Genomic DNA, 26322 nt, shown 5'->3' with positions numbered 1-26322 from the left:
CTCATACAGCGATTATATTAAACCCCACAAATTAGTATTCAAATATGTTAGTTTTCCAAACTCTAGTAGAAAAAAACAGTTCCTGCTTTGAAACAAGTGTACCACAGTGCAATAAAAAAAAAGGAATTGTTGTCTTTATTAAGAAGTAATTACATTAAAGTGTATTACGCCGATTTTTATAATAGCTTAATGTGGGCAATTTATGTAACGTTTTCGGATTTTTTTTAAATTTTTTGTCATTTTCCATAGAATTATTTTTTACGATTGCAGTATTTTTGATTTCTGTTTAATATTAACAATTTTGTTAATGACAAATAATAGTTATTTATGTATTAAGGGCATAATCAGGAAATTATGGCACGAGGGAATGTTTAAAGCCCGAGGAACGAATCTAAAAGATTCAAACAAATATTTCGTATTCTTTAAAGGAAATCAACTAAAAGTTGTGCTCATGCAAATTTAGTTAGCTATACTCTATTCTTTATCTTGGTGACTGGTCGATGCGATCAAGCAAGCCATTGTAGGTTTTACTTTTTCCACCAAATTTTTGTGTGGTGTAAATCAAATATTAACTGTCATCGCTGTCATTCAGATTCAGAATCTTCGTCAAGCATTCATGTCCAAATCTCGCAATCTTATGTCGGAAAATGTAATAGTTATTTATACAGGCTGTTTGATAAAAAATGCCTCAACCCATAACTTTTTTATTTGTTATCCGATTTCAATGAACAAAAAAATCAAAGATATGGTTTTTCATGCGCTACGAAGCAGCCATAAAATATATTTTTTTTGGCGTTATTTTCAATAGCTAACGATAGTCAACTTTTTTTTAAATGGACACATGTAATTTTTTAGGCTTAGTCTGGTAGAGTTTTTTTTTCTGAATCTAATGATGTATTAAAAGTTATCTTGTGGTCCACAGCTAAGTGAAAAAAAAATGAAACAATTTTTAATTGTGGTTCAGCTTGTTATAAAATTTTCAAGTAAGCCGTGAAAAACAATTGGAATACAAATAGCAACAAATGTCAAGTGTCAGTTTGAAAATTTTCACGTGCAATCTTGAGGTGTTTTATTATTATTTTCTTGGAAAACATGAATTATTAAAAATAAAATTTTATTTTATTATTATTATTTTTCTATTAAATTTTTGTTTCTGACTAATTACGATTTTTATTACACTCGAATATAAAATAATAGTCAAATGACTGCTATCCTGCATGAATGACAATGTTGTTATTTTATACTTAAATAAAAAAAGTTTAAAAAAGCAGATGAAAATTTCTAAGCTGACGTTTGGATGACATTTACCGATCTGAAAATTATTGGCGTCCGTCGTCGGTCAATCCGACCGAACATTATGCCCGTCCCGTGCCGGGCAATATTGCAAAGAAGTTTGGGTTAGAGATTAACCGGATTCTTAAACCATAAACCGGACCAAATTTGACCGGAAAGGGCAATATGAAGATGACACGTTTGAGATTATGTCTCGGTCCATATGAATCATGAGCAATTTAACCTGGAAAATAATAAATAGAAAGACTTTACGGCGTCTCTGTAACTACATTATTGTAATATTTGAATATTTTTTAACAACTACCAACGCACTTTTTCATGGAAGCTTTCAAAAATCCCTAAATTCAACTTGACGGCTGGAAATTTCCCAAAGACCACTCACCAAGATAAAGAATAGAGTATATTTTGATGTTGTTAGGGTTACTGTGTAGCTATGTGTATAATGTATGATTTTCTTTAATAAAATAATGTTTGATGGCATTGTTTGAATCATTAAACCAACCGTCGCTTGGCAGATTTTTGACAGATCTGTACTACAGGGTCATTATAAATGATTGTCCCATCGCAGTTGGCGTTGAAAACCTACACAAATTTGGGATGTGCCGCTAACTTCGCAACGTTAGACAAACTGGTAGACAAATTTACACTACCGCCAGCAGCGCTACCTATCGGCGATGCTAGTCTCACTCATGTTATAAAGCTTCCGGCACATTCAACTACGTCACCAACGCCTACTGTGTTGAGACAATCATTTATAATGACCCCGTATAAAGGCCAATTTATGCCCTCATTTGGGGGCGTATAATAGTTATTTACATAATTAGTGGGATAAAAGCAATATTACAGAAGTGTGAAGATTGCAGATGACGAGGGCGTTAGCCCAAGTTCATCTGTAACACACGAGTTTCCTGTAATATGCTTTAGCCCACGTATTATGTACAACATAAAGACGATTATTGACTAAAATAGAATAAATAAAATAAAAGTGTTGTTTCTTTACCACAATTTTACAGTTATTATTATTGATGTCATAAATAAAAATTTGTTGCGTATAGTCACAATCATAAAAAGCGACACAACTCAAAATGGGCCGAAGTTTGCGTACAATATATTTTTTTTATCATAATTTACCTGTATACTTTGTGCCCCAAAATTCGCGGAACAACTCAATGGGACAATGTCAACTCAGGTTAGAAAATAATGAGAAAAATAATTAAAAAATTCTGTATCTTTCAGATATGAAGATATGGGGGCTCAAAAGGTGCAGCTTTGATTTCATTTATTTTAAATATTAAAAAAGGTTTTGACTATTTGTCTTTTACTAGCCAATGCTATAATAGTTCTGAATGATTGTGATCAGGTTTGCAATTATTTACTTCATTAATTATTTCCAGCATTTCCAAGAAGTGATTTTATGTCGGTTTTACCTTAACGTATGGCAACATGGCTGGATTTTTCTTTCTTATTTCCATGGGATACATAGAATGTTTTTAAATGTTACCACATTTAGGCCCGTATTCACCAACGCCAGTTAAAGTTAACTGTACGTTAAAATATACGAAAACATTCTTACGACAATAGGTAACCAAAATAACGAAGCATTTTAACCTACAATTAACGTTAACTGTAGGTTAAAATATACGAAAACATTCTTACAACAATAGGTAACTAAAGTAACGAAGCATTTTAACCTACAGTTAACGTTAACTGGCGTTGGTGAATACGGCCGTTAGTCAAGTAAAATATTATCAAAGGAAATAAGCAAGTTTCTAGGTGAAATGCCATTCCATTAGCAGTGTTGAACAGAATCGTGTTTTATCATCATCAGGAAGGGGCCACACCACATAATGTACGCATTAATGTTGCATTTTTAAATAATCATTTTGGCAATCGATGGATGAGTACTTGCGGACCTATTCGATGGTCCCCTAGATCCCCAGATTTGAATCCATTGGATTTCTTTCTATGGGGTTACATTCGAGACAATATTCATTTGATCCCACGTAATCTTCACACCCGAGAAGGATAGAGCAAGTCTGTAAGGAAATACCCCCAAATTTTTTACTCAATGCAATGTGTCCAGAAGGTGCTGACAGTGTCTGGAACAGCATGGAGACAGTTTTAAGTAACTAGAATAGATTGTTTATTGTTTATAAAATTGCTTACTTGATTTTTGATTTTTCATTTTTTTTTCAATTAAAATAAAGTTTTGTTCTTTCTTTTAATGCACGGATATTCATTCAGAAGAAAATTCTCTATAAGAACGAATAGAAAAATATATAATGTAATTTGAAAAAAAAGCTGACTATCGTCTGTCAAAAAATAGATATCGAAAAACAATCGAATCTGATAATGTTAAAGTATATTTCGAACCATTTCATTTGATGTGTTACTTGTTTAAATCAGATAAAAAATAAGCAAGGTTTTTCGTCACTCACCCAGTATAAAATATGTAATAACCAAAGGATACTTTTAACAATTGTTACAACAGCAATTACGAACACTGTGATGGGGACAGGATGGCCTCGATATAAAACAGTTGTTCCGTTGAGCAAAACGTGGAAAGGTGTAATTTGTGCAAAGCAATGAAAGATGTGCAGATTATGTATTCTGATTGTAGGAGTGACTTTTTGTAAACAAGTATGTATATTTCAGGTCCTATTTAAATATATACCGTATGTTTCAACAAATTAATGAATGAGAGGTTGTGAAAAACAAAAAATTCGAAAACTTGGTCCATCCAACATAAACTGCCATTAAGTAACGACTTGGGAAATGCATGTGTTGCAACAATTTCAGTAAGATGAAAAATTATTTTGATTTAAGAACAGTTCTTATTTGAACGGGTCACCTTTACTAACGTATGACGGTGTCGCTGGACCGTAGCAATGTAGTTAGCAAATTAAACTTTATATTATGTCAATCTTAGTCTGTGGTTATGTGTAATTATGTAAAGGTGATTACATGTTCTTTTTTCACAACCACTCTTGATCATTAATTTTTTGAAATATACGAGTACAATATTTATACAGTGTGGAATAAAATGATTTACATCTAGTTACCTTTGCATTACCCTTGTAAAAATACGAAATGCCGCTCTACAAAAAAAGAAAGCCTATCCTCAAAATATACATATATCCAAATTCCAAATGTGATTTATTGCGAAGGGATGATATGAATGCAGAGTTGAGATTGAAATTAAAAAGGAGCTAACAAAAGCAAGTCACAGCTAGTGTTGAAAGTTGCCACCAACGTTTGTTAATTCAATTTAGTAAATTGTAACAATTGTCAATTCAATTGATGACACTTATTGACAGAACTAATAGTTCGGCACTTCGAAAAAAAAAGTAGAGCGGTACAGGAAAATTTACATGTGCAAAAATTCCAAAGGTAACTAGATGTAAATCATTTTATTCCACACTGTACATAATATGTTGTAAAGTACTAACACATGATAGATAAAAATATTATTCTACGATAAAACTATTCATTATCATCAAGATGCAAAGATAAAATAATTTCAACAAGTAACATTTTTTAGTGCTGAATGCAAGTGTTGCCTGATTGGTCACAAAATGATTAAACTAATAAGTTACACGATACTAACAGTTTTAACTGGTAAGTAACTTCCCTATTAATTTTGAACCGAAAACCTCATCCGTACAATTATAGTTGACTTACTGGCAACTTCTGGCGACATAACAATGACGTGGACTTCCCCAATATTTTCTAAACTGTACTCGAACGACTCTGAAGTGAATCCTTTTGGCAAACCCATCACAACAGACGAAGATTCATGGATTGGGTCATTAATCAATATAGGAGCAATGATAGGACCGTTTCCTTATGGGTTTATCGGCGAAAAATATGGGCGCAAGATTGGTTTACTCGCCATTTCCATTCCTCACATCATATCGTATCTAACACTCGCTTTTTCAAGAACGGTATATTTGTATTATTTTGCCAGACTTCTTGGTGGAATTGCCGTTGGTGGAGGTTATACACTTCTCCCCATGTACGTTGCTGAGGTTGCTGAAGATTCTAACAGAGGTATGCTTTCAGCAACACTAAACATATTTTGGACTTTTGGCAATTTAATACCATACGTTATCGGTCCGTACACGCCAATCGTTTGGTTCAATGTTATTCTAGCTTGCGTACCAACATCTTTTTTTATATTATTTTTTTTAATAGCACCGGAATCTCCGTATTATTTAATCGAAAAAAATAAAATTCCCCAAGCCGAAAAATCATTGATGAAACTAAGATCGCAAAATAAAAAAGTTGTTGAAAATGAAATAGAACATATACAATTAGAATTGAAAAAAAATACCAAAAAAGGAAGTTTCATTGAATTGTTTAAATCAAAAATTTATATGAAGGGTCTAGTGATATCTTTGGTCTTGATAATAGCTCAGCAGCTTTCCGGAATAAATGCCGTCTTATTTTACACTCAAGAGATCTTCGAGGCAGCTGGTGCTAATGGACTGTCTCCTGAAATTTCATCAATAATAATAGGATTAGTAATATTTTCGTCAAGTTTTGGAACACCATTTCTATCTGATAGATTAGGAAGACGATTATTAATACTGATATCATTACTAGGAGTGTCTTTGGCTCATTTGGCGTTTGGTATATTCTTCTATTTACAAAGTTCTACAGAAGTTGATGTTAGTTCCATTTCTTGGTTACCACTTGTGAGTTTGATCATGTACTTTGTATTGTTTAACGTTGGAATAGGACCTCTACCGTGGACAGTATCTTCTGAATTATTTCCAACTAGTGTCAAACCCTATGCCGCTACACTAGTGTCGTGCGCCTGTTGGACAACTTCATTCATAGTAACAAAATTCTTCAATGATTTGAATGAGGGTATCGGTCAAGGGGGAACTTTTTGGTTGTTTGGTGGCTTCTGTTTTGTAGCGTGGATCTTTTCTATATTCTTTGTACCAGAAACAAAAGGAAAAAGTTTTCAAGAAATACAAGAAATTTTAGGGAACAGATGATTGGCATATTTAAAATAGGATAATATACTAATGTTAAAGAGATGCTACAATAAATTATCTGATTTTGTTGAATAAAATGACATGAAAAGGCAATAAATGTTTTTGATAATAACATTTTGTTTTCATCTTTCCAATTTGATAAACATTTTTTCCGATCTATTTAGAACTGTTATCTTTGTTTATACATTCCCATAAAAAAAGTTAATGGAAGTGTCTAATTATTATAGATCATTATAGAAAAAATTCATTTCCTAAACAAAACTTCTGAAAATATATAGGGTAGCTCAGTGGCGTAGATAGCTTTTTGCTTTGGGGGGGGTCCACGTACTTTTGCATTAAGTTTTTGGTTTTCAATGTAGTTTCCTACTTATAACACTAGAATATGAAATTATCACAATACGACTTGAAGGAACACATGTTTATTGTTTATACTCATGTTGAAAAAAAAAAAACCTCAACGAACAATTTTAGATAAATAGTCCAGCACGGAAAAAAATCGCCAAAAATTATGCTGTTTTAATTAAAAAAAGATCATGATTTAAACAAATACGTACGTATAGTCGCGATCATTAAATTTTGGTCGTCAATGTCATTCTTTGACGCAATTTAAATGGTCCATTGTGTTCAGGCCGTTAGCCCTACCACTGGTGGGGGTTACCACCCCCCCCTAACGCAAACCCTTGTTAGTTCTATATCGCACTTGCAACTGAGAAATAAAACCAGAAACATCATTTCAATAAGTCTTTTTTTTTGCTTCACCAATTTTAAAAGCGCCAAACGATATCGCAAATCTGGTCCTTCGAGAAAACGCGATCACATTGTAAAACGGTCGTACCTAAATATCATAACCTATCATCATGTCGTATGACATTAATTTTCATTTTTTTACACTTTGTTGACGTGGACATAATCCGCTAGGGATTTTTCTTTAATTTGTGACTAACCAAATTTTGAAATGACATTGACGACCAAAATTTATTGCTCGCGACAGTACTTAGGCAAGCAGGCAACGTTCACGTTGTTTTGGTATAACGAGAGGCCATGATTAATTTTTTTAACGTTGGACACACTGTTTGATTTCTGTCACTAAAGTGCCTGACATGCGGACCTATTAAATTGAACATAACATGTTGCTGAATTTCCCGCGATGTCTGAGTATTCTTCTATTGCAAAGTAGTAAAACTGACAAAAATGCACTAGACATTGACGCTATTTATAACCTCAAACTTAAAAAAATATAACCTAATTCAACAGACACCGTTACTAAAATTAAATGCAACATTTCCATGGCCTCCCATTAGGCCAAAACAACGTGAATGCATTTTATGTAGTCGATCTTTCAATTTTTAAATCGTGATTTTTTTTTCAATACTTTATGTATAGGTACAGTGCAAAGGTGCCAAAAGTAATTGCATGGTAAAACTTATACCCCCTCTTAACTTTTGTTCAGATGAAAATATTCAAACCATTTTTGGAACAAAGTTGGAAGATTTTTTAAACTAAACTGTCAAAAAAGTTGTGAAAAAATATTTTAGTAAAAGTATTTTCTTGCCACTATCATTTTTAGCAGGCTGAAATGAAGTTAACTTTTGCCACCTTCATTTTAAAAAAAGTATTATTCAGTTGTGAAAGAATATGGATGAGCTCTGGGGGGGGTCCGGACCCCCTGGACCCCCCCTTATCTACGCCACTGGGGTAGCTTCAATCATACTAACAGCGACGATGAAGAAAGGTAGTTAGAAGAGCCAAATAAATTGTTTTTCCGAAACTTCAAAAAACAAGGTTGTGTATGGTAAATTAAATTAAAACTTTTTTGGTATCAATTTCTAAAATAGGATTCTGTCACGAATATTTTGTTTTCTCCAGTGAAAATCTTCAAACATATCTCACAATTATTGACAAGTGATCACTTATTAGGTTTCGCCGCACGTTTTCAGAACTTTTACTTTCCAATAGCGACCCATTATCTCTTCTTTTGTTCATTATTTTGTACCAATAGTTATTAATGAGACTAGTTTCACATTCTTATGAAATATGTGATCAATTGCTTTGAAAAAAATATGGAAGTAGTTTGTATTTATGGATTTAAAAAAAGGCGTTTGATCGAGTTAATATATCTTAATTGTGTCTCAAACTTTCCATGGTGGGAATTGGTGATCCACTGTTGTCTTGGATCAACTCTTATCTAAGGAATCGTAAACAGAATGTGCGCATTACTTCACATACACTCCGCCAAAAAAGTTAAGGATATTGTTGTTTGTGACCAGCAAATGAAGAAAAGGGAACATAATCAATACAAATGTTTAATTCCATTCATTTTTAGCCAAATCAATACAGAATGAAACCAAAAAAAAGTCAAATTTTTGAAATTAAATAAAATTAAAATTAAATTAAATTAAATAATTTTTGTTTTAATTTCTAATAACGGGTACTTCGTCTTCGTACCCGTATAGCTTATCGAATACAACGTGGGATACTTCGAATTAAGTTCTCAATGTCCTCCTGGGGATCTGTTGCCACAAAATAGGGAGCAACTCACTCAATTCCCGAATATTCTCTGGATAAGGCAAATGGTCGGTCAGACCGTTTCCAGGAAGATTCCAAGGCGTGTTCAATGGGATTGAGGTCTGGAGATCGTGCAGGTAGCTAAAAATGTTGAATTCCGTGCAAATCTATCGTTTCCAAAACCTATTGTGTTCTGTGCGGACGAGCGTTATCGTCCACATATACGAAGTTTTTACGAATATCAGCTTGAAATTGTGGCAAAATATTGTCAACAATATCGTTACCATACATGTTTTCTGTCATAGTCCTTCGGCAAACATAGAGATCAGTGCGCCCTCCAACACAGACGCCTACATACACCATAAGACACCCCTCCCGAAAAGGTGCTCTAGTTTCCATAAATCGTTGTAAGTACCGTTCATTTGATCTCCCCCAACCGCGTACACGACCACTATCGCTATGAAGACCAAATCGTGATTCATCCCCAACCAGAAGAAAGTCCCATTCCACTACCCAATTTTTATGTTTTCTTGTCCACTCTAAACACGCTGCATGATCAGCTGGTGTTAACAGAGGTGCTATGTATGGACAAAAATTGACTAAACCAAATGCTTTTAATCGATTTTTTACTGTTCGAACGTGAACTGTTGGTCCACCAGCATGTCGCAAGGCATTTCATACTTGTAACGCTCGAAAGAAAGGGTGCCTTCTCTTGTTAGAAGCAGATAACGATCGTGTAGAGCTGTTGTACTTCGCAGTCTTCCACTTCTGGGCCGTTATCTACCAGAATTTGTCTCAGCAAACCGATTCCATAGTTTACTTACAATACTCTGGCTAACCCCAAATTTTGGGCTACTTCTGTTTGGCGGGACCGCCTTCAAGCATTCCAATAGCCCTATTCATTTCAAATTCACTTAAATGCGATCTTCTTTCCATATTTTGCAAAAACAATACGGTACAACCGTACAGTACACACAAATTGAGATAAATGATTGTTCTGTTAAGATCAACATTTCATCAAAAAAGAATTCAGTAAAAAGTGTAACAAAAAAAGAAGTTCTTTTACGCAGATTTGGTACAGAAAACTACCATGATGACGTTGTTGTGATTTTTTTTAATTTTTCTTAATATTTCAAAAAATTCGACAATATTCCTAACTTTTTTGGCGCAGTGTAGATCTAGGGAAATTAAAATGACTTCTGGAGTTCCTCCAGGATCTCATTTGGGCCCTGTGTTGTTTTCGATATTCATTAATAATATAAAGAATGTTATTAGAGATAGCTTGTTCCTGCTGTATGCTGATGATTTAAAACTTTTTTACAACTTTAGATCTGAACATGATTGTCTAGGAATTCAGGATGATTTGTGTCGAGTGGTTTCATGGTGCGACTCCAATGGTCTAGAACTTAATATCTCCAAGTGCAAAGTAATTCGTTACTCTAGAAAGAAAATTATTACCCTTCCATATTATTATATTCATAATAGTGTTTTAGAATGTTTGTTCCATATTAGCGACCTAGGAATAATACTGGATAGTAAACTTACTTTTTGTTCGCATATTAAAAATATTGTCAAGAAGTCAAACAATATGTTAGGCTTCATGGTTCGTCAGTGTAGTGAGTTTGACAACCTGAAAACACTTGTGTTCCTATATAATACAATTTTACGATCTAATTTGGAATACAACACTATGATATGTGGTGTCCGCTGTATCAAAATTCTATTCACAGAATTTATTAAATTTGCCTGCTATAAATGTCACATCCATTTTGATAGAAATAACTATGATAATAAATATATTGACTTATTTTGGGTTAAGTACTTTAAGATCCCGACGCATTCAATTGGATTAATCCTTCTTTTTTAAAGTAGTTAATTTTTTACTTTATGTGCCTCAATGTAATTTCAGAAGTGTACATTTGTTAGTTGATCCTTATCATAAAACTAACTATGGGTTAAGGTCGCCTTTATCTAGAATCTGTCTGAATGTTAATTTATATTCTCATAATGTTGAATTTTATAATATTAAATATAGTAGTTTCAAAATTATTATAAAGAACGCTGTTTAGGGTTGTCACGAGTATTGTTTTTATTTATGTTATTGTGTTTGGTTGAATTGTTATTTTGTTATTGTTCTTCTTCCACTGTTAAATATGTACATATTTGCCGTTAATAAACATGTTCGACTATGTCTCGTGAATTCGGAGTAGCACATTCACAACTCGTCCTGCAGGTCGATTTCCCCCCATCGATGATGATGATCAATCAATTGAGGTGACGTTACGATTTCCTTACTCGCTTTCTCTCCATTGAAACGACAGAAACAGAGAAAAAAAACAAAAAAGCGGTACGTTTATTTATTGTTGGTTACTTTGTGGTTATTTTATGCTCTTGTCAATTTGACAATTTTTAATTTCTTTCACTTATTACATTGATTACAAACAACCTTTCGAAGCAATTGTAATTTTCAACAATTTTGAAACATAATAGTTATTTAATGTCCGACTGTATTGTTATTGAATGATAAAGACACAGTTTTCTGATACGTTATTAGAGAAATAATCGTTATCTTCAAATAACAGGCTCTAGAGCGTTATATTATAAGGTTGCTTAGTTACGACCAAATTTTAACTGATTGGTATAAATTTATCAAATCATTGTCAATCCAAAAACACACGAAACTAGTCGGACATTAAACGTTCAAGGCACCACGGTTGTTATAATGATACGGCCTCGGTCGGCGTACTCTCCTCGGGCTGGAGGCCTTCGGGTTTCACTCTGCCGACCTCGCGCGTTGTCAACCTTATACCTTAATAAATATATGATCAATTCAAATTTGTTTCTGATTCTAGCTCGAACATACTTAAGGTTACTAGATAAAGACGTCATTGCAAATGGGTAAACACAAGAACAGTAAGGAGAATAAAAACATCAATTATAATATATATGCGGTTTACAATCGATCATTGATAAATGTAGGATTTGCGGAGCTGAAGGGGAAACCATTGAACATATAATTTCTTCTTGCACCGTTTTGGCTCAAAGCGAATATAAAAAACGTCATGATATATTCGCAAAAATTATACACATGAATTTAGCAGTTAAATTCAATTTATTAAAGGATACACAACCACATTATTTATAAACCAGAAAGTTGTTTAGAAAATGTCAATTACAAATTATATTTTGATAGGACAGTTTTAACTGACATTCACATTCAGCATAACAGACCAGACATTATTATTTTAAATAAACAACAAAAGCAAGCATATCTTTTAGATATAGCTGTTCCAAATTCACACAATATAACACAGACATATAATACAAAAATTAATAAATATTTAGAACTCTCTGTTGCTATGAGAAATCTTTGGTGTTTAGAAAAAAATTCGATTTTACCATTTATAATTTCAGCAACAGGAATAGTACCACAATCTCTTTTTAAAAATTTAAAAATTTTGGACTTAGAAAACACATTGGTGGTTGAAATTCAAAAAGGTATATTATTATACTCATGTCACATCGTGAGGAAATTCCTTAACATTGACACAGAACATAAAACACAAAAAAGTCAAAATGCGGAGGCGAGACGCCGGTAATTATGTTGATAAGCACTGCACTATTACTTGATAGTATTATCCGTAATAGTGTATGTACTCCGGCAAAATTGCCGTGCCGCCGGGTGGAGGTGGGATAGGATAATTGTATTAAAAATAACTAGGTACTAACTACATACGTACTACAACATTTTAAAAATGTAATTCCTAAAACAATAATATTTGAATAAATAAATAAAAATAACTTATTTCACATTTTACATAATAATGAACTACATAAAATTGTTAAATTAAAAACCATTTAGTAAATTGTTACTTCACAACATAACAATCATTATTACTGCATAGCAACGAATTTTGCATTGTTGTTTAGTTAATTATGTTACTGAAGCAACTTACCCACTACTTTTTATTCATAATTTTGTAAAGTGCTGACATTCAATGTTACTTTTATTAAAAATGTTTCTAACATCCAGTTGGCAGTTGGCTGTTAGTCCTTATTCACAATGGACATAAACCTAAGAAATACATATTGCATAAACCATAGGTACTATGCCGGCCAAAAAATTTTGGCCGTCATTGTCTGTCAATTAAAAAAAAAATTGTAATCCGTACTTTATTGTCATCATGATTACCATCTTGATTATGAACGTTATTTTTTGGGTGGTAAATTTCAAAATTCAAAATTATTTTGTCATTTCTACTACACAGAACGTTTACCTCAGGTTATCTATGTACGATTGCTCTAATTTTGTTTATTCATGTCGAATTTTTGGAATATCGGAGCTTCAAACAGTTTAAATTGATTGTCAAAATGACAAGAATCGGAAGTGGGGTTACGATTCCTAAAGGTTTATTTACACTTTACTTGAATGTCAAGAAAGTGACGGCCAAAATTTTTTGGCCGCCATAGTAGTAATAATTCATACGTAATTTAGGGGAACTGTTCACAATGAGCATATACTCTATTCTTTATCTTGGTGATGAGTGGTCTTAGGGAAATTTTCAGCCGTCAAGTTGAATTCAGGGATTTTTGAAAGTTCCCATGGAAAAGGGCGTTGGTAGTTGTTAAAAAATATTCAAATATTACAATAATGTACTTACAGAGACGCCGCAGTCTTTCTATTTATTATTTTCCAGGTTAAATTGCTCATAATTCACACGCACCGAGACATAACCTCAAACGTGTCATCTTCACATCGCATCCTTTTCTAAAATTTTCATAACTTACTTGGAAATTTCAAAATGTTCTAGACCGGCCACACACTTTCCGGTCAAATTAGGTCCGGTTTATGGTTTAAGAATCCGGTTAATTTTTGAAACCCAAACTTCTTTGCAATATTGCCCGGCACGGGCATAATGTTCGGTCAGATTGACCGACGACGGACGCCGATAATTTTCAGAGCGGGAAGAGTTAAATTTACGAATCGGTGTCTACGGCTTATAATAATACACAATAATACAGCTATCTAACGGTATATCGAAATACAGGGTGTTTCATTTAAAAAAATTGACTAAATAAGGAGTTTGCGTTTGAAACGCCCTCTACGTAATTAAGTAAAAATCTTAATGTTTTTCAACAAGGCAATAAAATTGACGATATTTACAATGTTCTAAAAAAACCTAATCTAAATAATTATCATCTGTTATATTTTTTACAAATTTTACAAAGTTCGGTTTGTCCGGATACAAAAGAGCGAATAGTTTACTAACAGTAGAAGTTAGACCCATCAAATGTGGTATCTTCCTGTTTGTTTTGACGAGAGCTTTCCAAAAAACGCAAAAAAATACTGGGTGTTCCATTTAAAAAAATTTAAGTTTGTGTTGCCACCGATACACCAAACACCCTGTATAATCTAAAATATTTTTAAACCGTGCTCATAATCTGTATGTATAACATGAAACAATAACATTTTTCAAAGAACTTATATTAACTTAGTAAATCTACTTTGCCAAACCGTTGGGACACCCGGTATATGTAAAGAGCGATCAAATTAATTTGTAATCGAGTCATCCATGGATTTGAATCCATATGTCTTTTCAATTGATATGCCCAGATCTAACCTATGTTTTAAGCTGAGTTTTTTGTTCAAGAAACGACATATGAATTCAGACTCAGGGATAACTCGATTACAAATTAATTTGATCGCTCGATATTTCTTACGTACGTCATAACATAAGAGATGCATAAGGATGAATAAACATTAGAATTATGTAGACGCACTTTGAACGCTTACATTGGTTTCCATTTGTTCATCTTTATGACTTCAATATCTGTTATGTAGTTGTTAGGTTTTGGGTCGCCCTTCCCCTACATCTGGCGCATCTCGGTAGCCACGCCTGTGTACCTCTCGTTGAAATGCACTCTATGTAGTTGTTAGGCTTGTGTCCATCGTGAATAAGCACTTGGAAACATTTATAATAACCCTGTTAAGAGCTCTATTATCGCATTGTTCATTTAAAACAACGAATGTCTGAAATTGAAGCGATATTTATTTATTCGTTATTTTCACAGTTTCTTATAATTGAGTCCAGATGACGGCAGTTGAGTTACCGACTTTGGAAAGAAACACATTTTTCGAGTTACTAGTTAAAGAGTCAATGTTGCAGGCTTCATCCAAAATTTCTGATGACCTTACCTTGTTTTCATCGAAATTTTCTAGGTAACCTTCGGCTACAGTATTAGACCGGCAGTCACCACGTCTTTTAACAAGCAACAAATCCACTCCAACGTCCACAAGTAGGGACGCAGATGATCTTCGGAAACAGTACCCCATGTATCCTTCTACATTTAGATGACACATTTGTCACTCTCCCACGATCTTGCATTTTGGGTACAAATGAGTTATGATCAGGAAGATGTTGCAAAGTTAATATCTTGTCCATAAATCACTATCAAAAGGCAATTTTCCGACAATGATAAAACAAACTAATAAAAATATTACTCTACCGGTAGTGAGGAAGTCATGAATATTAACAAAAGATGTTTTTGATGTTTAGGAAAAAAAACTCAATTTTGCTTAACTCCGAATTGTAAAAATTAAACATCGAAAAACTCGGTTGGTCAAAACTAGGGAGCGGAAAATTACTAAAAATGTGTTCGATTTCCGCAAAATTTTAGAGAGAAAAATCATTCCACTCGGAGAGTTTTACCACAGTTTTAATTTAAAACAGGTTTTTTTTTTGTATTCCTATCCTTTAATTTCCTTGCTAAGCATGCGCTACCTGTACGAGCACTTTAATAATATTCATTATGCTAAAGATCTTCATGAAAACAGGAGGCGCAGAACTAACTAAGCCTAGATGAGCGTTAATTTTTGACAGTTTTGATTGCAGACAATTTGGAGTTGTAATTTTTATTAAATTACAACAGGTACTAGAGAAGTGTAGGCAACTCGCATATATTGGCTTTTAACACACCTATGAATTATATATTACGACACAGTAATGTCATATTTTTGTATTAATAGCTTGCATTATAATTTCGTTGCGTATTGTATAATTCAATCCATGTTTCAATTTCTATACTCATATCTAGGGTGTTAGAGGTTAATACATTTCTGATAGATAAAACATTATTAAACAATCAAACAATTCATTGTAATCGAGATGAAAAGATAAAATTGTTTCAGTTTTTTAGTACTCAGTGCAAGTATTGCCTGATAGGTCACAAAATGACTAAACTAATAAGTTACACAATACTAACAGTTTTGACTGGTAAGAAACTCCATAATTCATTTTGAACCGAAAAATCATCTTCATACTTACAGTCGACCTATTGGCAACTTCCGGAGACATAACAATGACGTGGACTTCCCCAATATTTCCTAAACTGTATTCGAACGATTCTGAAGTGAATCCTTTTGATAAACCAGTGCCACCTTTACTTTACAAGCCATGCTGTTAGAATTGGCAACGTTGCCTGAACCGGTTGAAGTAGTCCGGCCGGCCGGTTGCCTGTGGTTATACGGTATGCGCTAAAATCACGATTAAGAACTAATAAGACGAATATATAGGTAGGTAATAAATAACTATTCAAAGTAAAAAAATATATATTGCTGACAATGTATAAATACTTGCTTTATTATAAATTCCTGTACAACATTTTTAAAAGAACATTAAATTGAAGACTGAAAATTAAAATTAAGGGCAGTTCGATTATTTTCTCATTTTATTGTAACAACAGACAACTGACTAAAATATTAATTAAATATAAATATATATGTACATATGTATTTATAAGATTATAATTTAAATGTATTTAATTTTCTCTTTTTTATTTTGTTTTCCACGGACTTTGTATATTTCTCTCTTGTAGCATCAGTTTTTTTTTTTGTATAATTATTTAATAATATATTACTGAAAACAGAATAAAAAAGAGGTACAATATTTTTTAAAGTTTCTCCACACATACATTCCAACTCGTCGAAAAAGTTACATTTTTCTAAGCTTGTATTGGTCAGAGTCATTATAATTTTTTTCTGATCAGGACTGTGTAAAAATTTGTTTTCTAACACACTGTCATTTATTATAAAATCAAATATGGCATGCATGTGAAAAAATATGGAAATTACAGATTCAGTAGGTAAGCTTAACCCACCTCGTTGAAGGGAATCAAAATAAGTGTCAGAAATATCGTCACCTTTTGACTCTCTTATAAGATCTTTACAAAAAGAGCAGCTAAGTCTTTTGCATACTGAAAAACTAGCATATCCACAAACATATAACGTTGAACCCTGATCAAGTGCACAGACTTCTAAATAATTACCGTCAAATATATAGTTAAATTCATTAATATTTGCTGCCAAATTCTCTTCTGAAACGTTTTGGGAAGAATCAGATATGTCTTTTATTGACAGAGTACCTGTTCTAGCAAGATCTAGAATCTTCTTTACGCGCAGTTTCTTTTCGGATTCAAGTATTTGTTGAAAACTCACGTTGTAGTTACAACCAGACAGTCGACGATACTGACCAAATCTTTTTTCAAGATTGTCAGTCTGAAATTTGCCTCCTAAGACATAACTAACCCCCAACTGTTGAAAAGAATATAAAACCAAGTCGACTAAAACAGTTGTGCTTCTTTCGATTGCAGCAGAGGTATCCTTTGTTAGTCCGACTCCTACATTAGACTCAGTTAATAGTCTCCATTCTCTGATCCATAAAACAAATTGCCTTAGATACTGTAATTTTGGATCGTTTAAATCATGTATTGGGCCAGAATATTCATTTTTTTTTATTTTACCCGCTATAACGCTTTTGGAGTTGACTATGTCCCACCAGTTTCTAATGATTTCAACAAAATCAGCAGTTTCAGCATAATCTTCAATTTCTTTTAAGGCAGCAATAGTTGATCTATGAAATACGTTATCTACAAGTGTTACATTTTGTCGTTCTATGTTGCTTGGATACAATGTCTTATTGTTTAACTTAAAGGCTTTTTTTATCAATAAATCTTTTTCATTGTCATTTATTACCCTTAAATGGTGAAAAGACGCTTTTTTAATAATACTCAGATCATTGAAGTCAGGATACAAAAAAGTACTCCAATGATTTTTTAAGTTTATCCAGTTATTACGAATATTTTTAAATATGTGGACAAAGTCATATGTGAGAAACACTTTAAGATTATTAAAATTGGGATTTTCTATAAAGTAATTTACAGGTGCAAAAAGTCTAAACATGAGTTGATTGATGCGATTATTGTCACTGATGACAACTGTGACCTTAAAATTAAACTGCTGAACAAAGTGAATTACAGTTAAGACTAAATGTTTCAATTGTTCCCCAGTTAGGCCACTGACAGGCACCAACTTTACAATTTCCTTAAAATGACCAAAACAGGAACTTATCATAAAACTTTGTACTGTTTTAGCCAGTTCAGTAGGGTTATTTTCAGCACAGCCTACAATTTTTTGTGCTTTGAATGTTAGACATTTATTTATATAAATTTCATCAAGTAATAATGAAACGTTCAATTCTCTATTCGTAAGACTTTTTGATATGTGTGACAAATAATGCTTTGTATTTGCATTCAGATTTGGATCTACATGAAACGCTGCTGAAATTGACTGTAAATACCTTTTATGTGGTAGAATTAAATACTCGCGAATAAAATTATATACAGCTGGTGACTGTGAAAAAATCATAAATGCAAACGTAATAGTCAGGGAATTGTAACTCTTCCTCTGATGTAATAATAATTTTAATTGATTTTCAATTAGCTCTAGTAAATCTTTATGCTTTGAAAACACGTCTTCTTCAATAAACTCTATACTTTTTTTTACAAATTTACATGCCTTATCTATATAGTATTCGAAACAATTTTGTTCCCTGTTGTTTATTTCATTAACATTTTTATATCTGATCAACAAATTTTCAATTTGACTCCAACGAGAAAGTTTTGAGTCAGAAGGAAGAATCCATTCTAGATCATGCTTTGGAATTTCAATTTGATTCAGACTTACTTTGACAACCATCTCATTTGACACCGAAATACTACAAACAACTTTTAGCTGATCTTCCTTCACGTCATTATTCTGCACACTGTCAACGTTCAGAGAGTAAAACCACACACACCTATCACTTATATTATGATGCCATTTGTCGATAACTTTTAAACGTTTTAAAAAACAACTCACAAAACTATCGAAATCACTTATAATATCTTCTTTTAAAAACTCCTCAATTTTTACGGCATTTCTTTTTAGAACCTGTTCCCTTCGACAATCTGGAGATGTTCTTGCTGGAGGTTCCTTTTTAGATAAATATGCAGGCAAATTATCAAAAACTTTTGGAATTGCATCCTCCGTCAACTTTGGGTGCTGCAGTAAAAGCTTCTGAATTTCTCCTGAGGTTGGGTTCTTGTATGGTTGATGCTTAATTATGTGACTCTCATGAAAGTGTTTGATGCACACTGCAGAATGTGCGGTGGGACTCCAATCAGCCCTGGGGATAGCCCGCATCCAAGCTTGCTTCTTCTTTTCATCCTTCGGAAACGCAAAAGTTGTCACAGAATTATTTTGTTTTAAAGTGCTATCGTAGTTCGATTTGCACCCTGGTACTACACACCTTCTTGGCATCTGCAAAATAGTAGGATAACATAGATCAACACATCTCACAAGTAGTCACAGCACAAAGTGAGGTTATGTAAATGCCAGCACTTTACGTTTCAATTTCAAACCTACCTTACAGATAAATAATACGCAGAAGGGTGAACAATTATTAACAAGTTTAATAAACTGAACTGCCCACAAAAAGTTTAATCGTTTTCACTGCTTTTGCTGTAAATTGTAAACAAAATACAACCAACGTAAACGCACTAACCAACACTAACACGAACTAGAACCGGAATGAGCCGGACTACCTGCAATGTTGCCAAACTTACAACAGCATGGCCTGTAAAGTAAAGGTGGCACTGGATAAACCCATCACAACAGACGAAGACTCATGGATTGGATCGTTAATCAATATAGGGGCAATGATAGGACCGTTTCCTTATGGGTTTATCGGCGAAAAATATGGACGCAAGATTGGTTTACTCGCCATTTCCATTCCTCACATCATATCGTATCTAACACTCGCTTTTTCAAGAACGGTATATTTGTATTATTTTGCCAGACTTCTTGGTGGAATTGCCGTTGGTGGAGGTTATACACTTCTCCCCATGTACGTTGCTGAGGTTGCTGAAGATTCTAACAGAGGTATGCTTTCAGCAACACTAAGTATATTTTGGACTTTTGGAAATTTAATCCCATACGTTATCGGTCCGTACACACCCATCGTTTGGTTCAATGTTATTCTAGCTTGCATACCAACAGCGTTTTTTATATTATTCTTTTTAATAGTACCAGAATCTCCGTATTATTTAATCGAAAAAAATAGAATTCCTCAAGCCGAACAAACGTTAATGAAACTAAGATCGCACAATAAAAAAGTTGTTGAAACCGACATAGAACGTATAAAATTAGAGTTGAAAAAAAAATGAACAAAAAGAAAATTTCTTTGACTTGTTTAAATCAAAAGTTTATATAAAGGGTTTAGTGATATCTTTGGTCTTGATAATAGCTCAGCAGCTTTCCGGAGTTAATGCCGTCTTATTTTATACTCAAGAAATTTTCGAGGCAGCTGGTGCTAATGGAATGTCTCCAGAAATTTCATCAATAATAATAGGATTAGTAATATTTTTGTCGAGTTTTGGAACACTATTTCTGTCCGATAGATTAGGAAGACGATTATTAATACTAATATCATTACTAGGAGTGTTTTTCACTCATTTGGCGTTTGGTATATTCTTCTATTTACAAAGTTCTACAGAAGTTGACGTTACTCCCATTTCTTGGTTACCACTTTTGAGTTTGATCGTGTACTTTGTATTGTTTGTCATTGGAATAGGACCTCTGCCGTGGACTGTTTCTTCCGAATTATTTCCCACTAGTGTCAGACCCTATGCCGCTACACTAGTTTCGTGCGCCTGTTGGACAACTTCGTTCATAGTAACAAAATTCTTCAATGATTTGAATGAGAGTATCGGTCAAGGAGAGACTTTTTGGTTGTTTGGTGGCTTCTGTTTTGTAGCCTGGATCTTTTCTATATTCTTTCTGCCAGAAACAAAAGGAAAAAGTTTTCAACAAATACAAGAAATTTTGAAGAACAAATAAATTAGCATATTTAAAATGGGACAATATTTAAAAATGTTAAAATGTTGTTGCAATAAATTATCTGATCTTGTTGAATAAAATAATATGAAAAAGCAATAAAACTTTATGATAATAACATTTTGTTTTCATCTTTCGAATTTTAAGATAGTGTGACACGGTACTAAATTTTTGTATCATACACAAAATAACCAAATAAATTTACTAATAAATTTTTACAGAAATTTACCAGTACGTGTTCTAAATCCAAATAAAAATGTGCAAAAATTTGCGCAGAAAATTGAGCCAGAACGCATGCGCTGTCTTTGAAATTTTGAATACGTTCTATTCTATCCGGTCTTTTGCATTTAGCTATAACGATCAGCCTGTACCAATTTGTGGCTTTTGCGCATATTTCCTGACATTTTAGTCAAAATTTTAGAACACGTTGCAAACAGACTACTTACCAGTTTCTGATAAATTTACTAGTAAATTTTCTTAAAAATTTGCTAGTAAATTTTCACTTATAATTACACGAGAGCTTTTTTTTGTCGAAGTAAACTTGACATTTCAATGAGAATTTTGTTGCCTGGCAATTTAACGAAAAAACTGTCTCTGAAAAAATTACGAGTCCGTAGGACGACAATTTAATGAATACGTAAATCACTATGATGCAGACCTACTAGAATCAGGCGCTTTCAAAAGTTAGGTTCCGTTTTGTCGCTGGAAAAGTTAGGGCAAACTTTTTTCGCTGTCATAATGACAAAAACACCGCTGCTTATGGGATTTTTAGTGTATGAATTAAATTGTCTGTGAAATTTAGTACCGTGTCATACTAGATTTAGAAACATTTTTTTCGATCTATTTAAAGCTCCTATCTTTATTCATTCATTCCAATACAAGAAAGTTAATAGAAGTCTTTGATTTTGTAAAAATTCCTCTTCCTTAACTTGAATTACACTAAGTTACTATTTTAAAATTACAAGTCATTTCTATAACATGATCAACACGAAAAGAAATGAAGTGTGGCTATGAAAAATGAAATTACTTCTGAAAACATGTAGAATAGTTTCAATCATACTAACAGCGACGATGAAGAGAAATAATTAGAAGAGTCAAATAATGGTATATTAAAACATGGGTTTTATAAAACTTAATATTAAGACACGAGTAAGATTTGCAGCACAACTGCCGCAGGCAGGAGTGCCTGTAAATGACGAATGTAAAACGAGTTTTGTTTGCTATTTTTTCAAAGTTGACATTTAAAGTAAAATTTTAAATTTGAATCTAGACTAAACATAATTGTCAGTTTTCGCAAGTGAGATTGCAATTATAGTTATTTATGGTATGTTACGTTATTTATTTTCCCTGATGGGGAAATTTTCCCAAAATAACGATTTAACAGACTTCGGGTCGAGATGCACTGGAGACTGCTCGAGAGTACAACCTAAATGTGGGGGTGGGTGGTGATAATCGGAAGAAAGTAAACTCCGAGTGGTTTAAACGAAACGAATATATTTTCACTCAGTTCAGCACACGTACAAATCTGATTATTTGACAACAAAAACGTTTCTCACACTCAATAATTATGTACAAAAATGAAGGGTTGTGCCCTCGCCGCGACAGCGAAAAAAAAGGAAAAACTCTCGAAAAATAAATTGATTTCAAAAACTAAATTAAAAAAAGGGGAGAGCCGAACGTGAAGCCCGATATCGTCCTCAACGCTATTCTTCTACGCCGCCCACGATCGGCGGGGCCGTTCCCTCGGACCTCACCTCGTTTCCCAAAAAAAAAGGTAAATTCGAAATAGAAAAGGAAGTCGCGCGGCGGACGAGGACACAAAGGACAAAGAAATAAAATAAACAAAAACTCTTACAAAAAAAAAACTGTTATCGGCCTGACCGGTCGTTTGCAGGCGACGTCACCAGCAGACCGATAACTCAACCCGAACAAAAAAAACGTTCTGCCTGAAACGACGCGCTGGCTTCGCTAAAACTAAAAAAATTTTCTTTCACCCTGGCCTTGACCGTCACGAGGCGGTCGACGTCTCTGGAGACCTGGACTTTCTCGGGGACTTCCTCGGGCCCACGGTAGACAACGAAATCCAGGCGTGGAATTTGACTCCGCACCCCGGCGTTTGGTTCTTCACGAACCTTCCGTCGGGGATCCGTAAATCCGCTCCTCGGCGTCTGGGTTTGGCCTTCCTGGACTCTTCTTCCAGCCTCACCCTCTTTGGACCCTCGACGTCTCCACACCCACAAAAAGCCCTTCCCCGCGCTCTCTCCTGTCTTTTATAGTTTCGCCCCTCTCAATTCGAATTATTATTATTTTTGGCGGAAAACGTCGTACGCACGGAGATCGAAACATTGACAAAACTTGCATTTTTTTTTAATGTAACAGTGGGTTATTTAAGATATTACCTACGAGAGGTATTATTACCTCGAGTGAGTAGTACTTAATGACCCACGTATGCCATTCAAGGTTTTATCCAATATTTCAAAATTTTTAGATAATAACATTATTAATGAAAATTTAGAACACCGCATCATACACAAAATAACTAAATAAATTTAGTAGTAAGTTTTTGCAGAAATTTACCACTACGTGTTCTAAATGCAAATAAATATAAGCAAAAATTTGCGCAGAAGCCACAAATTGAAACAGTTGAGCCAGAACGCATGCGCTACCTTTGAATTCGTTCGATTCTATTGGGTCTTTCGCATTGTGTAGTCATAACGATCAGCTGATGCCTGTACCAGTTTGGAGCTTCTGCGCAGATTTTCTGACATTTTTACTCAAAATTTGCGAACACGTTGCAAACAGACAACAGTTGCGGACAATAAAAAATAGTACAACTCTTGCTCAAAATTCGCCAAATGTTTAGCTGCTTAAATGAGGCTCCAATTTGTCAGCTAATGTCACCATTAATCATTAGTGTCATTCGTCTATCAACTACCACCTAACCTATTTCTAGACGTTTGTCATAAATCACAATAAAGAGTTTGCGGTAGCGCATTTTTCGTTATAAAAATTGTCGTTATGTTTTATAACGTCAAACTCATACAGAATTTATACCGTATACCGAATTTCCTTACACTATTTCTGAAAATAAGGGAACCAATCCGAAAATATTCCATTATGAAAAAGTGACAGTACTTATACCCAATTTCATATTAATGTCAAATATTTTCATAGTTTTGTTAATAAAAAATATTGTGCAAGTATTACTGAACAAAGAAGACGCTGTACGACCTGTGTCAGATAAGCGAATTTTGGTGTAAAATAGGTATATGTTCTAAGTTTGATACTTTGTAGGTAGATCCAGCATTTGCACAGTCATTGTTATTTCATGCACAATGTATTATTGGAAATGGTATTGAAGCTAATGTTATTGAAGTCACCGTAGAATCTGATGTGCCAGTGTCTCACATTGAGCAACAAAATTTTGAACGCAAAGACACATCTGTAGTCAGTGAATAGAGTCTTTTTCTTTCCTCAAGAGCCCTTTGTACCACAATGTATAAAATAAAATAATTTCCGTCATCTTGTTCGATTTGACATTCTAATTCTGTCATTCTAAGAATCTGTCATCAACTGTTATCTTATACGTTATTTTTTTTTTGTTAACCGCACATCTGTTTCCTGCAATTTACGTTATATTTTGTTATACGGTAAAATTCTCGTATAACGTAACAGAAAATGCGTTACCGCAAACTCCCTAATGTCAAAAAAACCCAAATTGTACGATATAAAAAAAGTGTACGATGTTTTATTATCCGCAACTGTACTTGTCAATTTCTGATAAATTTACTACTAAATTTTCTCAAAAATTTACTGGTAAATTGAAGTGAAAGATGCTCGTTATTGATTTTAAGTAATATGTACCTATTCTATAAAAAATATATCATTATGGATGACTTGGAGGAATAAGGAGCAAGGCATAAATAATTAATATTATTTAAATCCAATGCTGTTTTTAAAAAAACATCAAAAATCTGTACGTCCGCTTTTAGAGGTACACTCTGGCAAAATTTGTGAAGTTAGGTTTGGATGTTTTCTTGACGATGATATTGAACACACAACACAAGTTTTCATAGCAATACCAATACCCTGTATTATGATAATTAGGCCATTTTCCTCATCACGTTTTGCTACACAAATTTTTTCAATAGATGAATTGAGAATTACGTATTAAATCCTACATTCATCTGTAAACTTACAATATTTGTCGTGTCTTTATCGTTTATATTATATAAAACTATACAGGGTATTTCAATCGTTTATATTATATAAAACTCTACAGGGTATTTCACGAGTGGTAATAAACCTGACGGAATAATAAATTCAAGCCACAATACATTTTCAAAAAAAGCCGGACATTTTAAATTACATCAGGCTCATTATCACTCCTGAAATATCCTGTATATACAGGGTGTTTTCGAAGTTGAGGCGTTCCTTTTAACATGTGATAGTATGCGTTGTTCTAAAGAATTTTAGCCAAAATCACCTTAGTAAAATGTGTACGGCAATGAAGATACAATAAGTTAATTTTTTTGAAATTTTTGAAACCGGTCCTGCTCAAATTTGCGCTGATTTGTTAGAAATTGGAATTGACAAAAAAAAATCAAATAAGCATGGACGTTAATCAAAACTACTGTCAGAGTTGTCATCTAATTAGTCGAAATGGCTTTATTATTAGGAAAATAATGAGCTCATAGATATGTTGCAAATGCATGGGCAATGTTATCACGTTATCAGAATGCATCTGCAGCGTCCAGAGAGTATTGCAAAGCGATTTTCGGAAAGACACCATTCTGGGCCAGGTTAGTTATTAATCTAGTACAGCGGAGAAATGGACAGGACCGGACTTAAAATTTTAGAAAACAATAAAAATATACAATCAATTATCTCCGTTAATACAAACATTTTACTAAGAAGATTTAGGCTAAAATTCTTAAGAATAATGTGTAGTACCTCGTGTTACAAGGAACGCGTCAACTTCGAGAACACCCTGTATACAGTTACTCCCGCAGCTCTGCATTAAGGTCAGTCAGGTCACAACATAACGTACAATGAAAATTTAAAATTGACAAGTGACGCACAGTTGATTGTTTTTCGCTCGCTCCGCTAAAAACTCGACTCCCTTGATTTTAGCTTGCCGTGTCGTGCTACGAACGATTTTCGCTGAGCTGAACACGATTTTCGCTTGTGCTGCGAACGATTTTAGCTTGTGCTGCGAACGATTTTACCGTGTCGCATCAAACTAATTCACTGCCTGGGAATAAAATGTATGTGCCACTTAAAGAACATATTGAACATATTTCTGAT

The 26322-nt window shown here is 33.6% G+C and overlaps 1 protein-coding gene and 1 pseudogene across 2 annotated transcripts; both read left to right on the top strand.

Moving 5' to 3' along the window:
• The first annotated feature begins 3777 nt into the window (after positions 1-3777).
• On the top strand, positions 3778-11511 carry LOC138125868 (facilitated trehalose transporter Tret1-like). Of its 2 annotated transcripts, XM_069041423.1 has the most exons (4): positions 3778-3933; positions 4835-4911; positions 4966-5343; positions 10134-11511. In XM_069041423.1, the coding sequence occupies exons 2-4, from the start codon at positions 4869-4871 to the stop codon at positions 10151-10153; spliced, it is 441 nt and encodes a 146-aa protein (XP_068897524.1). In that variant the 5' UTR covers positions 3778-3933; positions 4835-4868; the 3' UTR covers positions 10154-11511. The 2 variants fall into 2 exon arrangements, with proteins under 2 accessions (XP_068897524.1, XP_068897523.1); XM_069041422.1 differs by lacking the exon at positions 10134-11511 and having other exon boundaries at positions 4966-6411.
• Positions 11512-15810: 4299 nt separating this feature from the next.
• On the top strand, positions 15811-21133 carry LOC138125869 (facilitated trehalose transporter Tret1-like; annotated as a pseudogene).
• Positions 21134-26322: the final 5189 nt, after the last annotated feature.

This window comes from Tenebrio molitor, chromosome 3, assembly GCF_963966145.1.
Source record: "Tenebrio molitor chromosome 3, icTenMoli1.1, whole genome shotgun sequence".
Classification (NCBI taxonomy): Eukaryota; Metazoa; Arthropoda; class Insecta; order Coleoptera; family Tenebrionidae; genus Tenebrio; species Tenebrio molitor.
The sequence above is the reverse complement of the archived record's forward strand: the minus strand, read 5'-3'. Positions and strand labels throughout refer to the sequence as shown.

What these genes read in the sequence shown, in the direction of transcription:
- LOC138125868 (XM_069041422.1), top strand. Translation starts at nt 4,869, where the DNA reads ATGATTAAACTAATAAGTTACACGATACTAACAGTTTTAACTG. An exon ending in GATACTAACAGTTTTAACTG is followed by an intron (nt 4,912 to 4,965) that starts GTAAGTAACTTC and finishes GTACAATTATAG; the next exon opens with TTGACTTACTGGCAACTTCT.